General features: G+C 32.5%; 1 protein-coding gene across 9 annotated transcripts in view; it reads right to left on the reverse strand.

Moving 5' to 3' along the window:
* The window catches only part of PPIP5K2 (diphosphoinositol pentakisphosphate kinase 2), a 77,198-nt gene that overhangs the window by 22,148 nt on the left and 38,247 nt on the right, over nt 1-16,803 (reverse strand). For all 9 annotated transcript variants that reach the window (XM_030927243.1, XM_030927244.1, XM_030927245.1 and 6 more), the window contains 7 exons: nt 14,386-14,527; nt 13,406-13,629; nt 8,403-8,530; nt 7,712-7,826; nt 3,935-4,042; nt 3,729-3,845; nt 1,302-1,469 (listed from right to left, as the gene is read on the reverse strand). In XM_030927243.1, the coding sequence (XP_030783103.1) occupies nt 1,302-1,469; nt 3,729-3,845; nt 3,935-4,042; nt 7,712-7,826; nt 8,403-8,530; nt 13,406-13,629; nt 14,386-14,527 (1,002 nt within the window). The remainder of the gene's footprint in view (nt 1-1,301; nt 1,470-3,728; nt 3,846-3,934; nt 4,043-7,711; nt 7,827-8,402; nt 8,531-13,405; nt 13,630-14,385; nt 14,528-16,803) is intronic.

Consider the following 16,803-nt stretch of genomic DNA (forward strand, 5'->3'; position numbering starts at 1 on the left):
AGGTTCAAGTGGTTCTTCTGTCTCAGCCTCCTGAGTAGCTGGGATTACAGGCCCACACCACCACGCCCAGCTAATTTTTATATTTTTAGTAGAGACAGGGTTTCACCATGTTGTTCAGGCTGCTCTCGAACTCCTGACCTCAGGTGATCCACCCACCTCGGCCTCCCGAAGTGCTGGGTTTACAGGCACGAGCCACTATGCCAGGCCCCTCTTCCTTTACACTTTTACTAGAGCATTTAGAAAACAGTTATAAGCACTGACTTCAATCAGTGTTGAGAGAATCATCCTACAGAAAATATAGATAACCTCAAATAAAACTTATTTAAAGTATTAAAAATGTATACAAGTGCTAAAGCTTTATTTAACAAGCTTCATTCTAACTGTTCAACTTTCCTCTTAAATGTTACTTCATTAATTATTTAAATGTTTTCCTATTAGAGAACATAAGAATTATTTTAGCCTATTTATAGATCTTAATATAAAGGTAAAATTTTCAATTATATTATCAAATATTCAAATTCCTACATAGACTTTGCAATTAGGCAAACAATTTGGAATATACCTATAGTATCACTTGAATCAGTTATTGCTAAAGCATCTCCAGCAAATGCTGTCTACTTTTTTTTTTTTTTTTTTTTTGAGACGGAGTCTTGGAGTCTTGCTCTGTTGCTCAGGCTGGAGTGCAGTGGCGTGATCTCGGCTCACTGCAAGCTCCGCCTCACATCATTCTCCTGCCTCAGCCTCTGGAGTAGCTGGTACTACAGGTGCCGCCACCACATCAGGCTAAGTTTTTGTATATTTAGTGGAGACGGCGTTTCACCATGTTAGCCAGGATGGTCTCAATCTCCTGACCTCGTGATCCACCTGCCTCGGCCTCACAAAGTGCTGGGATTACAGGCGTGAGCCACTGCGTCTGGCCTGCTCTCTACTTTTAACTAAAATTATTCTTGATCCATTAAATCAGGCTTTTAAAAAAATTCTTTATTGAAGATTAACCTAATGTAAATATTTCTAATATAACAAGACAAAAAAAAAACATTCATTTTTCAAGTTCCTAGAAACACCTTATTTTATATTTGCATTCTTTTTTATGAAAACTATGTAAAGCTCAACATTCTAAAATTAATCTATTGTTGAACTGCCTCTATACTTTTTGTAATTTATTTTAAAAATAGATTAAATACCATTTAAAAATTTGCTGGTTTCCCAAGCTCCACAATTAAAGCTGTATTTTCTTTTCTGTTTTATTAAAATATAGTTAGTTTATTTTATGAAAAATGTGTTCTGATACATATACTTACATCATTTGCAGCCATCTTCCTAGATCTTGGAAGTGGAGACTTCCTGTGTATATGAATTGGCTCTGATACCATTGGTTTAAACAATATCACAGCTCGATCAACCTCATCTCTTTTAGAAGTATGTGGTTCATCATCATTATCAGTTTTAAAAGGTCTCCTGCCTTCATTCTGTGAGCAAAGAATATAAAACACTTCTACTATTCAGATTTAAGAAATATCTTCTGATGAACAGATTCAACCACCACTGGTAGAGGTACTTGAAATACATATACAAGTTTGTTTACTCAGATGTATGAACATTAACTGAACTCTTCTAACAGCTGAGTATTATGCTGTGTACTATGAGGGAAAAGGCAGAGTCTCTGAGTTCAAAAATACATACACTCTATGGAGAAATTAAACAGTAAAATGGCAATTAAAAACCCACATAAGACAAAGTGTTTAATTACATTTCATCAAGTGCAAGAATAAACAAATAATAATAATAAATGACAGAAAGAAATAATAGAGATGAGCTTTGTTATATAGGAGTCTCATCAACCTAAGCACGAACTAAACGGATTTGTATTTATACATTTTAGACTATTTAAATCTATTCCAAATATTTCTAATAAATGTGATAACTGCATTAAAAGTAACTATCATTCAATGACTCATTAAGCATTTACTAAGTGTGTACTGTGTGCCATGAATTGTACTAAAATATCCAACTATAAGACAATGCAGGCCGGGAGCGGTGGCTCACGCCTGTAATCCCAGCACTTTGGGAGGCTGAGGTGGGCGGATCACGAGGTCAGGAAATCGAGACCATCCTGGCTAACACAGTGAAACCCCATCTCCACTAAAAATACAAAAAATTAGCCGGGCGTGCTGACGGGCGCCTGCAGTCCCAGCAACTCGGGAGGCTGAGGCAGGAGAATGGCGTGAACCCAGGAGGCGGAGCTTGCAGTGACCGGAGATCACACCACTGCACTCCAGCCTGGGAGACAGCCAGACTCTGTCTCAGAAAAAAAAAAAAAAAAAAAAAGACAATGCATACATTGGGCCACAGTAATACAGTAAAACACATATTTCAAAGCAGTAAGAATGGACAAACTAAAACTAAATGCAACTACATTGATGAATCTCCTAAACATAATATTGGCCAAAAGAAAATAAGCTGAGTACATAAAAACCCTCATCAAATTAAGGGTTACAGAGAATAAAAAGGTACTTTTTTAATCAAATAAGGGATATCTAAAACTTGAAGGGATCACCACAGTTAATAATAAAACACTGAAAGAAAAGAATGTCCACTATCACTAAATCTATTCATCATTCATAGATGATGTTATGATCATATACATAAAAAATCCAAATGACTCTAAGGGTAAATTATTAGAATGAATAACAGTATATATTAAGTTATACATTTCATACTTATAAAATTTTTATACAAAACTGAGTTAAAATTTAATATGACAATAAACAAAAAATGAAATTTAAATAAATCATAAAATAAATTTAAATTTATCATAAATAAATTTATGATATCATAAAAAACTATAAAGGAACTAGGAATTAATCTGACAAAGATGGTATAAGACAATTATTTGGTGCAAAAGTAATTGTGGTTTTTGCTATTATTTTTAATGAAAAAAATCATGATTTTATAAAAAAATATATAGTTAAATAAATTCAGAAATATACCAAGTCCTTAGACTAGAAGACCCAATATTGAAAAAGTATCATTTTTTTTTCCAAATTGAGCTGCAGAGTAATGGTAATCTCAACCAAAATCTCAAAGAGTCTTTTCAGAATATTATAAAATGATTATAAAATTTATATGAAAATGCATGAAACATGAAATATTCAATATAATCTTTAAGAACAACAAAGCTGGAGGAATTCTGTACTCAATATCAGTATTTATTATAAAGCTATAATAATTAAGACTGTGGTACTGGTAGAGAGAGAAACAAACAGAGCAATCAAGACTAAAAGTTCAGAAACCAACCAATCAAAATACACGTATGATACATGTCTGCAGTATCAGATGTAGTACTATAGGCAGCAGAAAAAGGATGAACTCTTGAATCTATGATACTGGGGCTTAGTTATTCATACAGCAAAGACAACAAAACTGGACTGCACATCACATGTACCATATCCAAAAAAGTCAATTTCAGTGAATTAAAGGTTTAAGGTTATCCATTCTAAACACGGCCTTAAAATTCAAACAATCTAAACAAAAGATAAAATTCCTAAGTATTCCAATATGCATAAAAGTGTTGTCTATACAAATCACACTTTAAAAAATTTAAGCCATTTTCCTACTTAGTAGTCGAAATAAGAATTATTTATAGTACATTATAAAATTCTCTTATAGAAACCTCATGAAAATCTAGAACCACAGTAACTAAGCACTGAGAGTTCCACCTTCATTACCTCTCTGGAAGCTGGTCTATATCCGTAGCCAGAAGGTAAATTTTTGTCTTCTTCACAACCTTTGGCTCCTGGACTAAAGTGTAATTCAACATGAAAGCGTTCCTCTGAGGAAAGATCCTAAGAAATATGACAGAACATTTTCAAAATGAGAAACTTGAAGCTCTTTATTTATGTCTGGTAAAACACAAATCAAGAGCTCTCTTTACCTTATTAGGATCCTCATAAAGCATGATAACAATCTGAGTCATGTAGTTGAGCTCATTGACAACATTTAAATAATCCATAGCTCTTTTCCACTGTTCATCCTTTGATTCCTGAACAAAAGATATATGTGGTAAGCATTTTCTCAAACTGTTACTTGAAAGTCACTTTATTGTCACTATGGTAGCTTGTTTAATCCTAGTGATACCACATAAAGTGAATACTTACTATGTGCACAATTTTAAAAAATAATTCCACTACATTTAAAAGTCTTACTAAGTTATTTAAGCTTGTTTTGGTAAAATATTTTTAAACTCTCTACAAGTTTGAGTATCCCTAACTTGAAAATTCAAAATCCAAAACGCTCTAAAATTCAAAACTTTTTGAGCACTAACATGACACTTGAAGGAAATACTCATTGGAGAATTTTGGGTTTTCAGATTAGGCATGCTAAACCAGTGCAAATATTCCAAAATCCAAAAACAATTCCAAATTCCAAAACACTTCTGGTCTCAAGCATTTCAGATAAGAGATATTCAACCTATATTAGAAGTTGTAGTAGTAATCTTTTTTTAACCGCTTATACAAAATAAAAAATAAAGAATTTCTTGAAATATGACAAACACTACTGAATTCTGAGGGTAAGAGACAGTTTTTAACTTTGTTCAGTTCCAAAGTACCTAGTATAGTATCATGTTTCATAACAGAATACTATCCTATAACAGGAATGCTATTTTTTCCCACCATCATATATAGTTCATATATGTGATATAGGCCTATCAATAAATATCCCTATTACACTGAAGTGATATTCAAAAATCAGCAGAAGGAGGCATATGCAAATTCTATTGATCTTACCATCTCCTTCACCATTCCTCCATCTTCATTCTGAGAATCATTGGTCTTTAAATATGTAATCATAGAGCATCAGAACTGAAAAGGACCTTAGAGAACATGTACTACAAGCATTCAAAGTAGAAAATTATATCTGAAAAGGCAAAACTACTCAAAGTAAAGTCTATAGTCAACAGTTAACAGGATCTACTTAAATTATATGTAGGTCACAGATAAATTTCCTTTGCTGTATACTATGTAATTACATTACAAATATATAAAAGCACAACATATCCTTTTCGTATACACTAAGAGTATACAATATTATGAACTTTAGTGCAGAATGCATCTTGTTTTAAAAGCAAATTATAAGACCACACATTGACTGTATGTTTTTTTAAATTCAGTATGTATTTTATTCCTATTTTAGACATTACACATTCCGTGTGTATGTGTGTGTGCACATGCATGTGTGCAAGTTTAGGAGGTAATATGTGAAAAGATGTATTTTTTTTCAAAATTGATAAGGGAAAACATAAATTAGCATTACTGAGCTTCACTAAATGTAAAGTTAGCACAAATGATGAGTTTAAATACTGAAAATTTTCATTAGGTGAAGAGCTAATTGATCTTGTGATTTTGTGATACTCCAGTATTAAGAACACCATCTAATGTCCAACTCAGTGTTGCAGTTATAGACTTTGCTAGGTCTTCTCTAATAGATAAAATTAAGTAATATTTAGTAGTAACTTCCAGAACATAATTAATATGTAAGAAGACACAAAAATATTTTTTTAAATTAAGGCCCCATTACACATATTCCTGAAATCTTGTTTATAATCTTAGTTCCTTAACAAACCTTACAAATAATTCTACAGAAAGATTTTACCCAGTCCATTCTGAATAATTAAAAATTACAACTGGTAATACACTGAGTAAGATTTTAATTATATTACTTACAGATTCTTATAAGGATAATAAGAGTTGGGATAATGAAAACAAAACATTTTGGTATAGACTTCAATTTTCACCTTAGTAAATACATGTAATTATTTTTCCCCCTGGAAGCACTGATTTTTAAAATAATGAAGTTGTTCAGTTTTTGTTTTAGAAATGTAGCCTGAATTCAATATATGCCCAACAAACTCTAGATCCACAGCCACCACCCTAGTCTAAATAACATCTTTCTGGACCACTGTACTAATTTCCTAACTGGTTTCCTCACACCCACTTTCACCTATCTACTGTCCACACAACAACCAAAGTCACCCACTTCCCTGCTTAAAACCTTTCAATGGCTTCCCAATCCACTTAGAATACAAGGCACTGGCTCTTCAACCACATCTGCTGTCATTTTATCCAATACTTACTACTATTCTCCAACCACAGGCCTTCTATCAGTTCCTATATTATTCATGTTCTTTATACCCTCTATATATGTCAAAAAGGACCATGTAAGAGATGTATCTCTCCTCCTCACAAACAATTCCATCAACACTACTGTTTATACAAGCTTTTGCCTTGCTAATTAAGGGTCATTTTTTTTCCCACTAATCCACATACTTATGCAAGGATGTCACTTTGCTATTCTTTAGTGGGACAAAGAAGAAACAAAAAATCAGAAGAAATAACGTATGGGTTTGGAATTTTAATTGGAATAGAACTTTGAAACAGCCTTAGGATAACTATGATAATAATAATTACTCTCAAAGACCAGTAATAAGATTGATTAGGAAACAGATATATACCAAATTATCACTACATATTTCACTGCCCTTCTTTTAAAAGTACATAAGAAAACAAAATTGAATTTTCTTTTATAGATCACTTTCTATACAGATGTGCATATATTCATACGCACAGAAAGATAAAGAAATATTCTTATCTTTTGGCTAGTTTAGAGATGACTGATTTAGATGAGATTCTGGACTTCAAGTAGTATTACCCTATTGCAGCATGGCACTGAGTGGAGTGGGTGGCACTGAGAGAGAAGTTAAGTGAGTTTTGTACGCAGGAAGAATATGAATTACTGTGGCAAATGGGTATCACCGTAGCAGATTTTGTGTTTTCCAAAGATGGCTGACATACACATTCAATTCTACATACTCTTCTTACAATATGACAGGGACACTCAGCCCATCTAGTGCTGTGGGTTGTTTCCTCTCCTTCTGAACCTGGATGAACCTCTGTGTTAGCCTCAACCAAGAGAGCTCAGCAGAAGTGATGCTATATGGTTTTAGAAGTTAGGTCATAAAAATGCCATGCACTTGCACCTTGCTCTGATAGGAAGCTCACTCCTGGAACTCAAGTGCAATATTTTGAGGAAGCAGGCCACATGACGAGGCCAGATATAGGTGTTCTGGTTGATAACTGCAGCTGAGGTCCCAGCAGACAGCCAACATGAAGCACCAAACATGAGAGAAAACCCTTGAGATTGAGACCCAGCCACTGTCTGACCACAACCTCATGAGACTCTAAGTGAAACTTCATAACTGATCCTAGTCAACACTCTAAACTGTATGAGATAAAAATGAAATGATTGTGGTTGTTTTAAGCCACTAAGTCTTGGTATGTCATTACATAATAGTAGATAATAGTAGATAGTACATAATAGTAGGTAAGTGGCACAACGTCTAACCAAACACCAAGTCCCATCTTCTGACCCCTAAATGACTCAAATTCATCAGGCTTCTCTTTACTGCCATCAGTCTATAAAATCACCTAAAATACTTTATATTATTGTTTGCTTGAATGTATCTTCTCTGAAGAGAACATCTTTATCCCTAAAATCTAGCAAAATGCTTGGTATATAGTAGTCCCCTGAAAGACGACATTAAGTAGTAACACTTAAGGATGAATTACTAAAATTTCACAGTAAAAATAGCAGTTAGTGATTTAATTAAAAAATTAAATATATTTGTTAGACTGATGTAACTTATTCTACTTACATTGCATAAGGCACCATAGCGAAGAATAGACAGCAAAGAATGTACATGACTTTCACTAGTAAAATATAATCTAGTACGAACATGACGTTCAGGAGAAAGAACACCTCTAGAATACCTAAAATTAAAAGCAGACAGTGTTCAAACATAACCATATAATCAAAAACTCGCTAAATATTGAAATTATTTTCCAAAATTAAATTTAATTTCACTAGAAGTAAAAGACCATAAAAATCCATTATTCTTCCAACCGCAATAGAGGATTTATGTTAGTATATATTCTTCTAACATGACACAAACTATAACTAACTAGGATCTCTGAGAGTAGTCAAAGAATAGACTTAATATTAGTCAAGTACACTGTAAATAGGTTATTTTATCTCTTTCAGTAGCAATGACAGAGGTTATAGACCTAAAGATGATCACAGACATAAATGCTGCTAAATGGGGTATACATTGATGATCCCATATGAATGATGACCTATATTCCCTTTTCCCCACTCACCTTAGTTTTCTCTAAATTGGAGCCAAAAATAACTTTGGTTGGAAGTTAACAGAAATATCTAGGTAACAGTATTTTCACAGTATGCCAATGACACACTTCTGACTTCATAGGATCATCAAAGTGTAATTTAAATTTGAAGTATGCAAAAACAGATGCCTAGAGATTTAAATAACCAGTACAGTTTCTTACACAGGATGAAGTTTATTTACAGTGTCATCATCTTGTGTCCTCTGAAGGTCTGAGCGAATTTTTCTAACCAGAGGAGTACAGTAGCCTTTGGCAATCTCCAGTTTTTCAGCTTTAGTTATACCATATTCCTGAGCAAAAAATACTTGACATTAGAAAAAGGATATAATGACAAAGTACTCTAAAAAAATACACTCCTAAATTAGTCTAGTGAGAGACAAATATTTTATCAAGCCTTTTTTGAACGTTGGATAACTCCAAGTTTGCATTTTTTGCAACTGCAAATGTATGATTTTCAAACTATTAAGTATAATTGGAAGGATTTTGTGGTGGAACTGAACAAAAGCCAGTAATTTCTGAAGGAGGAGAATGAATGGGTGAATGTAATTTTTATGACTAGTATTCACTAAATCAGAGGTTTTAAATGTAAAAACAACCCTAAAAGAAAGGTGGATTAAGGCCACAAACACTAAAGCACAAAATGTAATAAATATATGAAAAAAATTAAACCTTGAGATTTCTGTCTTTTCAAATGTCAAAGATTTAAAAGACTAACACGTTCTTCAAAAGCCTTTGGCCAATATTTTTAAAGTTTTAACTGGTAGTGAGCAAAGATTCCATGAAATTATCAAATTTAATGACATAATCATTATGGGTTAATTGGATTTGTAAGGAATTAGCACAATGTGAAGTATCCAGAAAACATGGTAATTTTAAGAGTAATTGCAATGAAAATTATAGTTCAAAGCAGTAGCAGAGGAGAAAGGAAGAAGGCAGAAAAGTGGGGGTAGAATGGAAAAGAGGGAGAAAAGGAAAGAGGGAAGAAACACACATACCTTCTCTCTCCAAGTTCATTCTAGGATATCTCAACTTAAAGGCTATTTCCTGCTACCAGATACCTCCAGAAAGATTCACATGGAATAACATCAGTATAGACAATAGATCTCAAAACTGCCTAATAAAGAAAATGCTGACTGATTACAGATGAAAGACCTATGAAAACAGAACTTCCTGGGGGTGATTTACCTTAAACTAAAGCTAAGGTGGTTCAATAATCTTGCCAATGTAGGTGACTATATAGTGAATACACAACTGTGTATTTACGTGTAAATAAAAGAAAAATGTTGGAATTACAAAATCATCAGGGAATTACTTTTTAAAAAATTTGTTATTAGCAAGGTGTGAGGAAACGGATTTTCACACACTGCTGGTCTGGGTAAAAACTGATTAAAGATTTCTGGAGCTACAGAAATAGTCTTAAGTGAATGGAAAGACATGTAAAGAGAGTGAAACAAATTTCAAAAGTCTAGATTTCCAAATACAAGTTGGTTAAATAAATTATTCTTACATTCACACCACTCAGCCATTGGGAATAATAATGCATATTAGCTTTATTGGCATGGAAAGAAGTTCTTTATGCTAAATGAAGGAAAAAATTAGGTTGTAAAATAGTATGCTTTTTCTGATTCAGTTTTCATAAAGAATGTATTTTCTACATATATGCATTTATGGAAAAAATTATATGTAAATGAATTTAAGGAAAGAGGCCTTTAAAAATATTCCAAAACATTGATATGTTTTTCTTTTGTTGGTAATGTTGTAGTAATTTTTTTGCTCTATTTGTATTTTCTAGTTTTATTACAAAGATATATTACTTTTATAATCAAGAAATCTCTCTCTTCAAAACAGTGACATATTTTGCTCATCTGCATCTATCAACTAGGATCAAATAATTTTTAGATATGCAAATTCTTATATGTAGTTAGAATATCTGTGCCACAAATAGAACTGATTGAAATACCAGCTAAAGTGACTTGAAGGCTTTCTATAATGATTTCATTGAGAATGTCATTGAACTATCTTTGGGAAATGCTACTATAAAGAACTGTCTGCATTTCATAATCTACAGATAACCAAAGAAAATATCTTTAAACTTCAATTAATACGTGTCATCTCAATTAAGATAATTTTAATATCAAATTTGGTCTCTAAATGTTTTTATTTACCATCATACCATCATAGTTATAAAGCATCATTTTTAAACCAGGGCCCCAATTTTCTGAGGATTAAGCCTGGTTAAAAAGTGAAAATTTGATTCTATTGTAGCATAAACACCTATCAAAACTAGCTTAACTGTTAAAATAACTAAAACAGACCACATGCATCATGTAAGCCTAGATATGATTGGAATTACAGAATTCACATAGCATAGACGTAAAAATTAAACAATCAATGTAAGAGTAGAAACTGATTTTTTAAGGCATAGTATCATTTTGAAGTACACCAGAATATATGTATATACATTTCTCTTTCATAGTCATACCCTGTTAGTCTGCATTAAATTATTCCAAACAAGTTAAAACTTTGTATTATATGACTGAGTCAAGTCTTGAAGCTTGAAATATTATTTGCTTGAGAACTATGTACGCAAAATTTTATTTTTTTCCTACAAACCACATTTTCATTATAAATTACTGCAAATATGTTTATAATTGCTAGTTTTTTTTTGGTGATTGAAAATACCTGCCTTCTGTCCACAGTTTTTGTATTTATGAGGCCTTAACGTAACAAAGCAAGATAATATTTATTGAACTGATTCAACGATCTGAAAATAAAAAGAACCCAAAGTTTCTGTTAACAATAAAGATTGTCATACGAAAAAGTTACGGAGATAAACCCAAAGTTGTCCTCTCCTCAATTTATAAAATAATGTCAGGATACCAGGGAAGCACATAAAAAGACCTTCTTGTTTTAAAAGTATGAATTTACCAAAAATAGAACTGATTTATGTAAACTTGGGCACAATTTTATCTGAAGAGTCAAACGATTTCAAAAATAACTTTTCCAAGAAAAATAATTTTAGAGTTGTCTTCAAATAAATTCTCAGACCGTCATGAAAATCTAACCTAATTGCAGCAAAGAGAATTACCATAACAAACTGAGAACAGCTGAGCGAAGAATTACTTTGATAGATACAAACGATGACTCAACTCCTTCGTAACATACTATTCTTTGGTGCTTCTTCTGGTATTTAAAAAAAATTTTTATAAATATTTAAGTTACACAGACATGGTGAGAAATGTCTTCAACTATATAAACAATACACCTGAAATACATACACCATTTAAGGAGGAGAAATGACCATCTACAATACCATTAACACGAGTTTTCTTTTGGGCTCAACTCTTAGAGACTAATTTTTCATTCCCAGTTGTAAAATATTTAGTATATATAATGAAAACAGTAGAGGGGTGAGATTAAATAAGTAATGCAATGGCACAGACATGGTTATGCTAAACATTAGACAAAGCATTGTGTATTTATTTAGCCTCTGAGTAGGTGATAAATTTAGATATACTGAAAGCCCACCTTGAAAAGTGCTTATAGCCACCATAAATATCTTAAAGTCTCGTATTCACAGCTAATTGTTAAAAAGCATACTTACAAAACTGAAACATTTTATTATGCAAAATAAAACTTGTCTTTTACAGAATAAAACTTACCTTTTTCATTTGGTAAATGAAAGAAATTGTAAGGGAATGAGTCCTGTTTCCTAAGTAAATGTTTCCTAAAGTAAGACCTAAAGACAATATTCGTAAAGTCTGAGATATTTTCATCCTCTTTTAAAGATAATTTTTAAAATACAGGTTCATACAATATACCTAAAATTGTCTACACTATATATCTGATCAAACAAATATACAGTTCTCTTTCATGTTGAAGAAACAAGCTAATTGTTAACATGTACACAAATACCTATAGGTAAGTTGTACAACTGTCTGAATTCTGTTTTTCAAAATCTATAGGTTTTCCTGTACTGTCTATGTATATTAGGAAAGGGACAGTTATTTTAACCATTGTTATACATGGGTATTCATAAGTTAGGCTTTTTGAACTTTTTTCACAATCTTTATCTTTTTCATATATTTAACATTTTCCTGCTGTCAAACTTTATGTAGTTCACAGTTGGAATATCTGATCTACTCCAACCTCCGATTTACAATATGCAAATAATCTTCTACTGAGTTGAAAAAAGGTCCAAAAATGGCATCTGGAACTTTGTTCTTCTGACACATTCCTGATCTCAATATGTTTTGTCACTTACCCCTTTATTATCAATCCAATTCTGTTTAATTGCATTTTAGTTATTTGAATTCTTATTACACCTTTATTTTTATTCTCCTATAATGAAAAGACCCATGTCCCCCAAAAGAACAACTATGTATATCTTGATCTCTAAACATTATTTTCAAAATACTTTTGCATAAAGTAAAAAGACTTGCAAAAAATTTCATATAAGGCCGCAACTATCTTTATGTCTTACTCCCCACATATTTCCATATATAGATGGCAGATGCAGAACAGGTGTTCAATAAATACTTAATTTATTTATTTATTCCATATGGAATTATTATTTTCCATTCTTTAGCTTGTTCGCATATTATTACTAAGAGTATCAATTCTTAAATTAAAAAAAAAATTACTACATTCTTATGGCACTGAAAATACTCTGTATACTACTATGATGATAGAAACATGTCACAATAAATTTGCCCAAACCTGTGTATACAACACCAAGAGTGAACCCTAATGGACTATGGACTCTGGGTGATGTGTCCTTGTAGGTTCATCAGTTATAAACAAAATGCACCATTCTTGTGGTGGATAATCATAATGTGGGGGAGGATGCGCTATGTATGGAGGCAGGGGGCATATGGGAAATCTTTGTACCTTCTGTTTGATTTTGCTGTGAACATAAAACTGCTCTAATAAATATAGTCTACTAAAAAAAGTCACTGTAATCAAACTATTAGAAAATCAAATAATGTGATCACTATAACCATAAAAAGCTTAAAATATAAATTCATAATTACCTAATTTCCTGTTTAAAGTTACTGGTTTTCCAAGGACATGAAAACCAACAACATTTTTTTCCACCAACAGACATTTTAAAAGTATGTATTTATTTGATATTATAAGAAAATTGATTCTTAAGAATGACTTACCTGAGGGATAACAATATCTGCTAATGCCTTCGAAAGCCTATATAATTCCATTGTGTTTTCTAATTTCAAGGAACCATTATGCTGGACATCATATTTTATACAGTCATATATGTCAGGGATTTTACTAATATCGTATCTTCCATTCTTTGTTTTAAAGTCTTTCTCTAACTTGGACCATCTACGTAGCATAAGCTCCAATGTTTCACTATGGTAAAGCTGAATATCTAAAACAACATAACATTTTTAGTTTACACAACTTAAAAATCTGATTTAGAATATATATTAATATGTTAATAATTAGAAACTTTTTAAAGTGTCAAAAATACAATGGTATGAAGTTAGGAAGTTACTATAGGCATAGACTACTAGCAACCATATATTTTTTAGACTTAAAGGGTTAGGAACTAGGCTTATAAAAGACTTTTTCCATATATTATAGACTTTAATAACAAGAAGAAGAAAAAGGGCAACAATTTTAACAAAGCTCTTTTAAGCTCATATATTTTCAATTTTCAATACTGTTACTCTTATTAGATTCACATAACTAAGTGAATAGGTAGACTATCTTTAGCAGAGGAACCTTAGACATTAAAAATAGTCCAAATGATCCATTTTCTGACAGAAAAAAACCCAAGATGCCAAAGTTGTCTAAGTTACTAACCAACTAAGCTTTGGGGCCAGAGCCTAGATCACTTTCCTGTTGCTTGCGCCTTCTTATTACCCTGTCTACTCACGGCTTAACTATATGGCAATGCTGCATAATAAGATAATCAAATGATAATATTTTATCTTTCATGCTGTCATAGATAAAAACCACTATAACTTAGCCACTATTTTTTGCTTGATATATATTAACTCATACTATGCATAGCTCTCAAGAAAGGCTTATTTCTTAAAATAAGATTGGTGCATCGTATTTTAAAACGCTTAATTGAATAGTAACTTTTATTTGTTCTATGCTCTAAGAAAAACATATTTACCTGATGATTTGGGATCTTCCATTCGATGTCTGATTTGAGAAGTCAAACTCTGAATTAAGGAATAAACTTTATCACAGGTCTTCACAGGATTTTTAATTAAATGCATTGATTTGATAAGAGAAATGCTTCCAGATGGAGTAAGCTACAAATGAGTAAAGTATATATTTTATATCTGGTTATGCCTAATTGTCTAAGAGAACAATATACATATACAAAATTTTCCAGTAGCTGGAGAATAATTCCATAGCAGAAATTAAAATGACCACAAAATACAGTTGACCCTTGAACACCACAGGTTTGAACTGCAAAGGACCACATACACATATGCAGGGTTTTTCCCTAAAAGTTACACCAAAATGTACTGCTTCTCCTGCCTCCCCTTCCACCTCCTTCACCTCTTCTACCCTTAAGACAGCAAGACTAACCCCTCCTCTTCCTCCTTCTTCTCAGCCTACTCAGTGTGAAAATAAAGATGAAGACCTCTAAGATGATCTACTTCCCCTTAAGGAATAGTAAATATATTTTCTCTTCCTTATAATTTTCTTAATAACATTTTCTTTCCTCTAGTTCACTTTAGAATTTTCTTAACATTTTCTTTTCTCTAGTTCACTCTATTGTAGGACTATAGTATGGAATATATATACAAAATATTGGGGAACTTCCAAAAAGTATGTGAAAAAATTGAATTAAAAGATAAAAGTAAAAAACTTTATTTCTCAACACAAAGTCTGTCAGGGTCAAGACACTTTTGTAAGCAATGATACCAGCCATTTAGTCTATTCCTACAAAAACTGAGGATCCTGGGAATTTATCCATGTCAATACAGACTTTTTGACATTAACTGAAGAAAAATGAGTGCCCCTTAAATATTTTTTTAAGATTAGAAAACAAACAGAAGTCAGAAGGAGCCATATCAGGACCACAAGGTAGATTCCTAATGATCTCCCACTGAAATTCTTGCAAAACTGCCCTTTTCTGAGAGGAATAAGCAGGAGCATTGTCACGATGGAGGACTCTGTAGTGAAGATTTTGTGGGTGTTTTCTGCGAATGCTTTGGTTAACTCTCTCAAAACAATCTCATAATAAGCAGATGTTATTGCTTTTTAGCCCTCCAGAAAGTCAAGAAGAAAAATGCCTTGAGAGTCCCAAAAAACTACTGCCACGACCTCTGCTCTTGACCAGTCTGCTTCTGCTTTGACTGGACCAATTCTACCTCTTGGTAGCCATTACTTTGCGTTTTGTCTTCAGGGTCATCCTGGTAAAACCAGTTTCATCTTCTGTTACAATTCTTCAAAGAAATGCTTCGGGATCTTCATCCCACTTGTTTAAAATTTCCATTGAAAGCTCTGCTACTGTCTATAGCTGATCTGAGCACAATGGTTCTGGTACCCTAAATTAAGTAGAAAGTTTGCGCAACTTTAATTTTTCAGTCAGAATTGTGTAAGTTGAATCAACTGAGATGTCTATGGTACTGGCTATTGTTTCTGCTGTTAATTATTGGTCTTCTTCAATTAGGGCATGAACAAGATTAATTTTTTCCTTGCAAAATTGATGTGGATGGTCTGCCATTGAGGGCTTCATCTTCAACATCATCTTGTCCCATCTTAAAACGAGTTATCCATTTGTATACTGCTGATTTATTTGGGAAACTGTTCCTGTAAACTTTTTGTAAAGTATCAATGATTTCACCATTTTTTTCGCTTAAGCTTTGCCATAAATTTGCTGTTTGTTCTTGTTTCAATTTTAGCAGAATTCATGTTGCCCTCACAGGGGCTCTCTTCAAACTAATGTCTTACTCTTGTTAGTGCCTCAAACTAAATCCTGTTCAGACATGTTATAACAAGTTAATACGAGTTTATTTTACTATAAAAAAAAAGTTGAAATTTGTGTATAGTTTCTGCATAATGAGCATTTTCCATTAACTTCTGAAGACCCTTCATATATGTTCATTGTTCACATTATTGCTAAGGCTTCTAGTCAGAGGTAGGCTTAACTTGGTAGTTAAGTTTTTGCAGAGTCAAAAGTTAAACACTAATTTTTTTTACTGTGAGGGGGACTGGCACTTCTAACCCCAATATTGTCTAAGGGTGAACTGTATAGTAGTAAGATCAGGGAGGAAGTAAAATACCCAATTCATGTTAAAAAACATTAAACCTTAGCTGTCATTATCATTAAAGAAAATTTAGCAGAAATACTCTAACTTAATGGAATTTGATGACAATATGCTGACTCTCTTAACACGTGTGAATATGGTTCTGACCACTTGACATATATTTACATGTAATAACTCTAGGCATCTATTATTTTCTTTTCCCAGATGAGTTACTTACCTGAGGTTAAGCTACTTGCTTAAGATCAAACCACTAGGATGTGAAGGAGTAGGACTCAAATGCAGGTAGTCTGGCTACAGACTGGTGC

Source organism: Rhinopithecus roxellana, chromosome 3, assembly GCF_007565055.1.
Source record: "Rhinopithecus roxellana isolate Shanxi Qingling chromosome 3, ASM756505v1, whole genome shotgun sequence".
Classification (NCBI taxonomy): Eukaryota; Metazoa; Chordata; class Mammalia; order Primates; family Cercopithecidae; genus Rhinopithecus; species Rhinopithecus roxellana.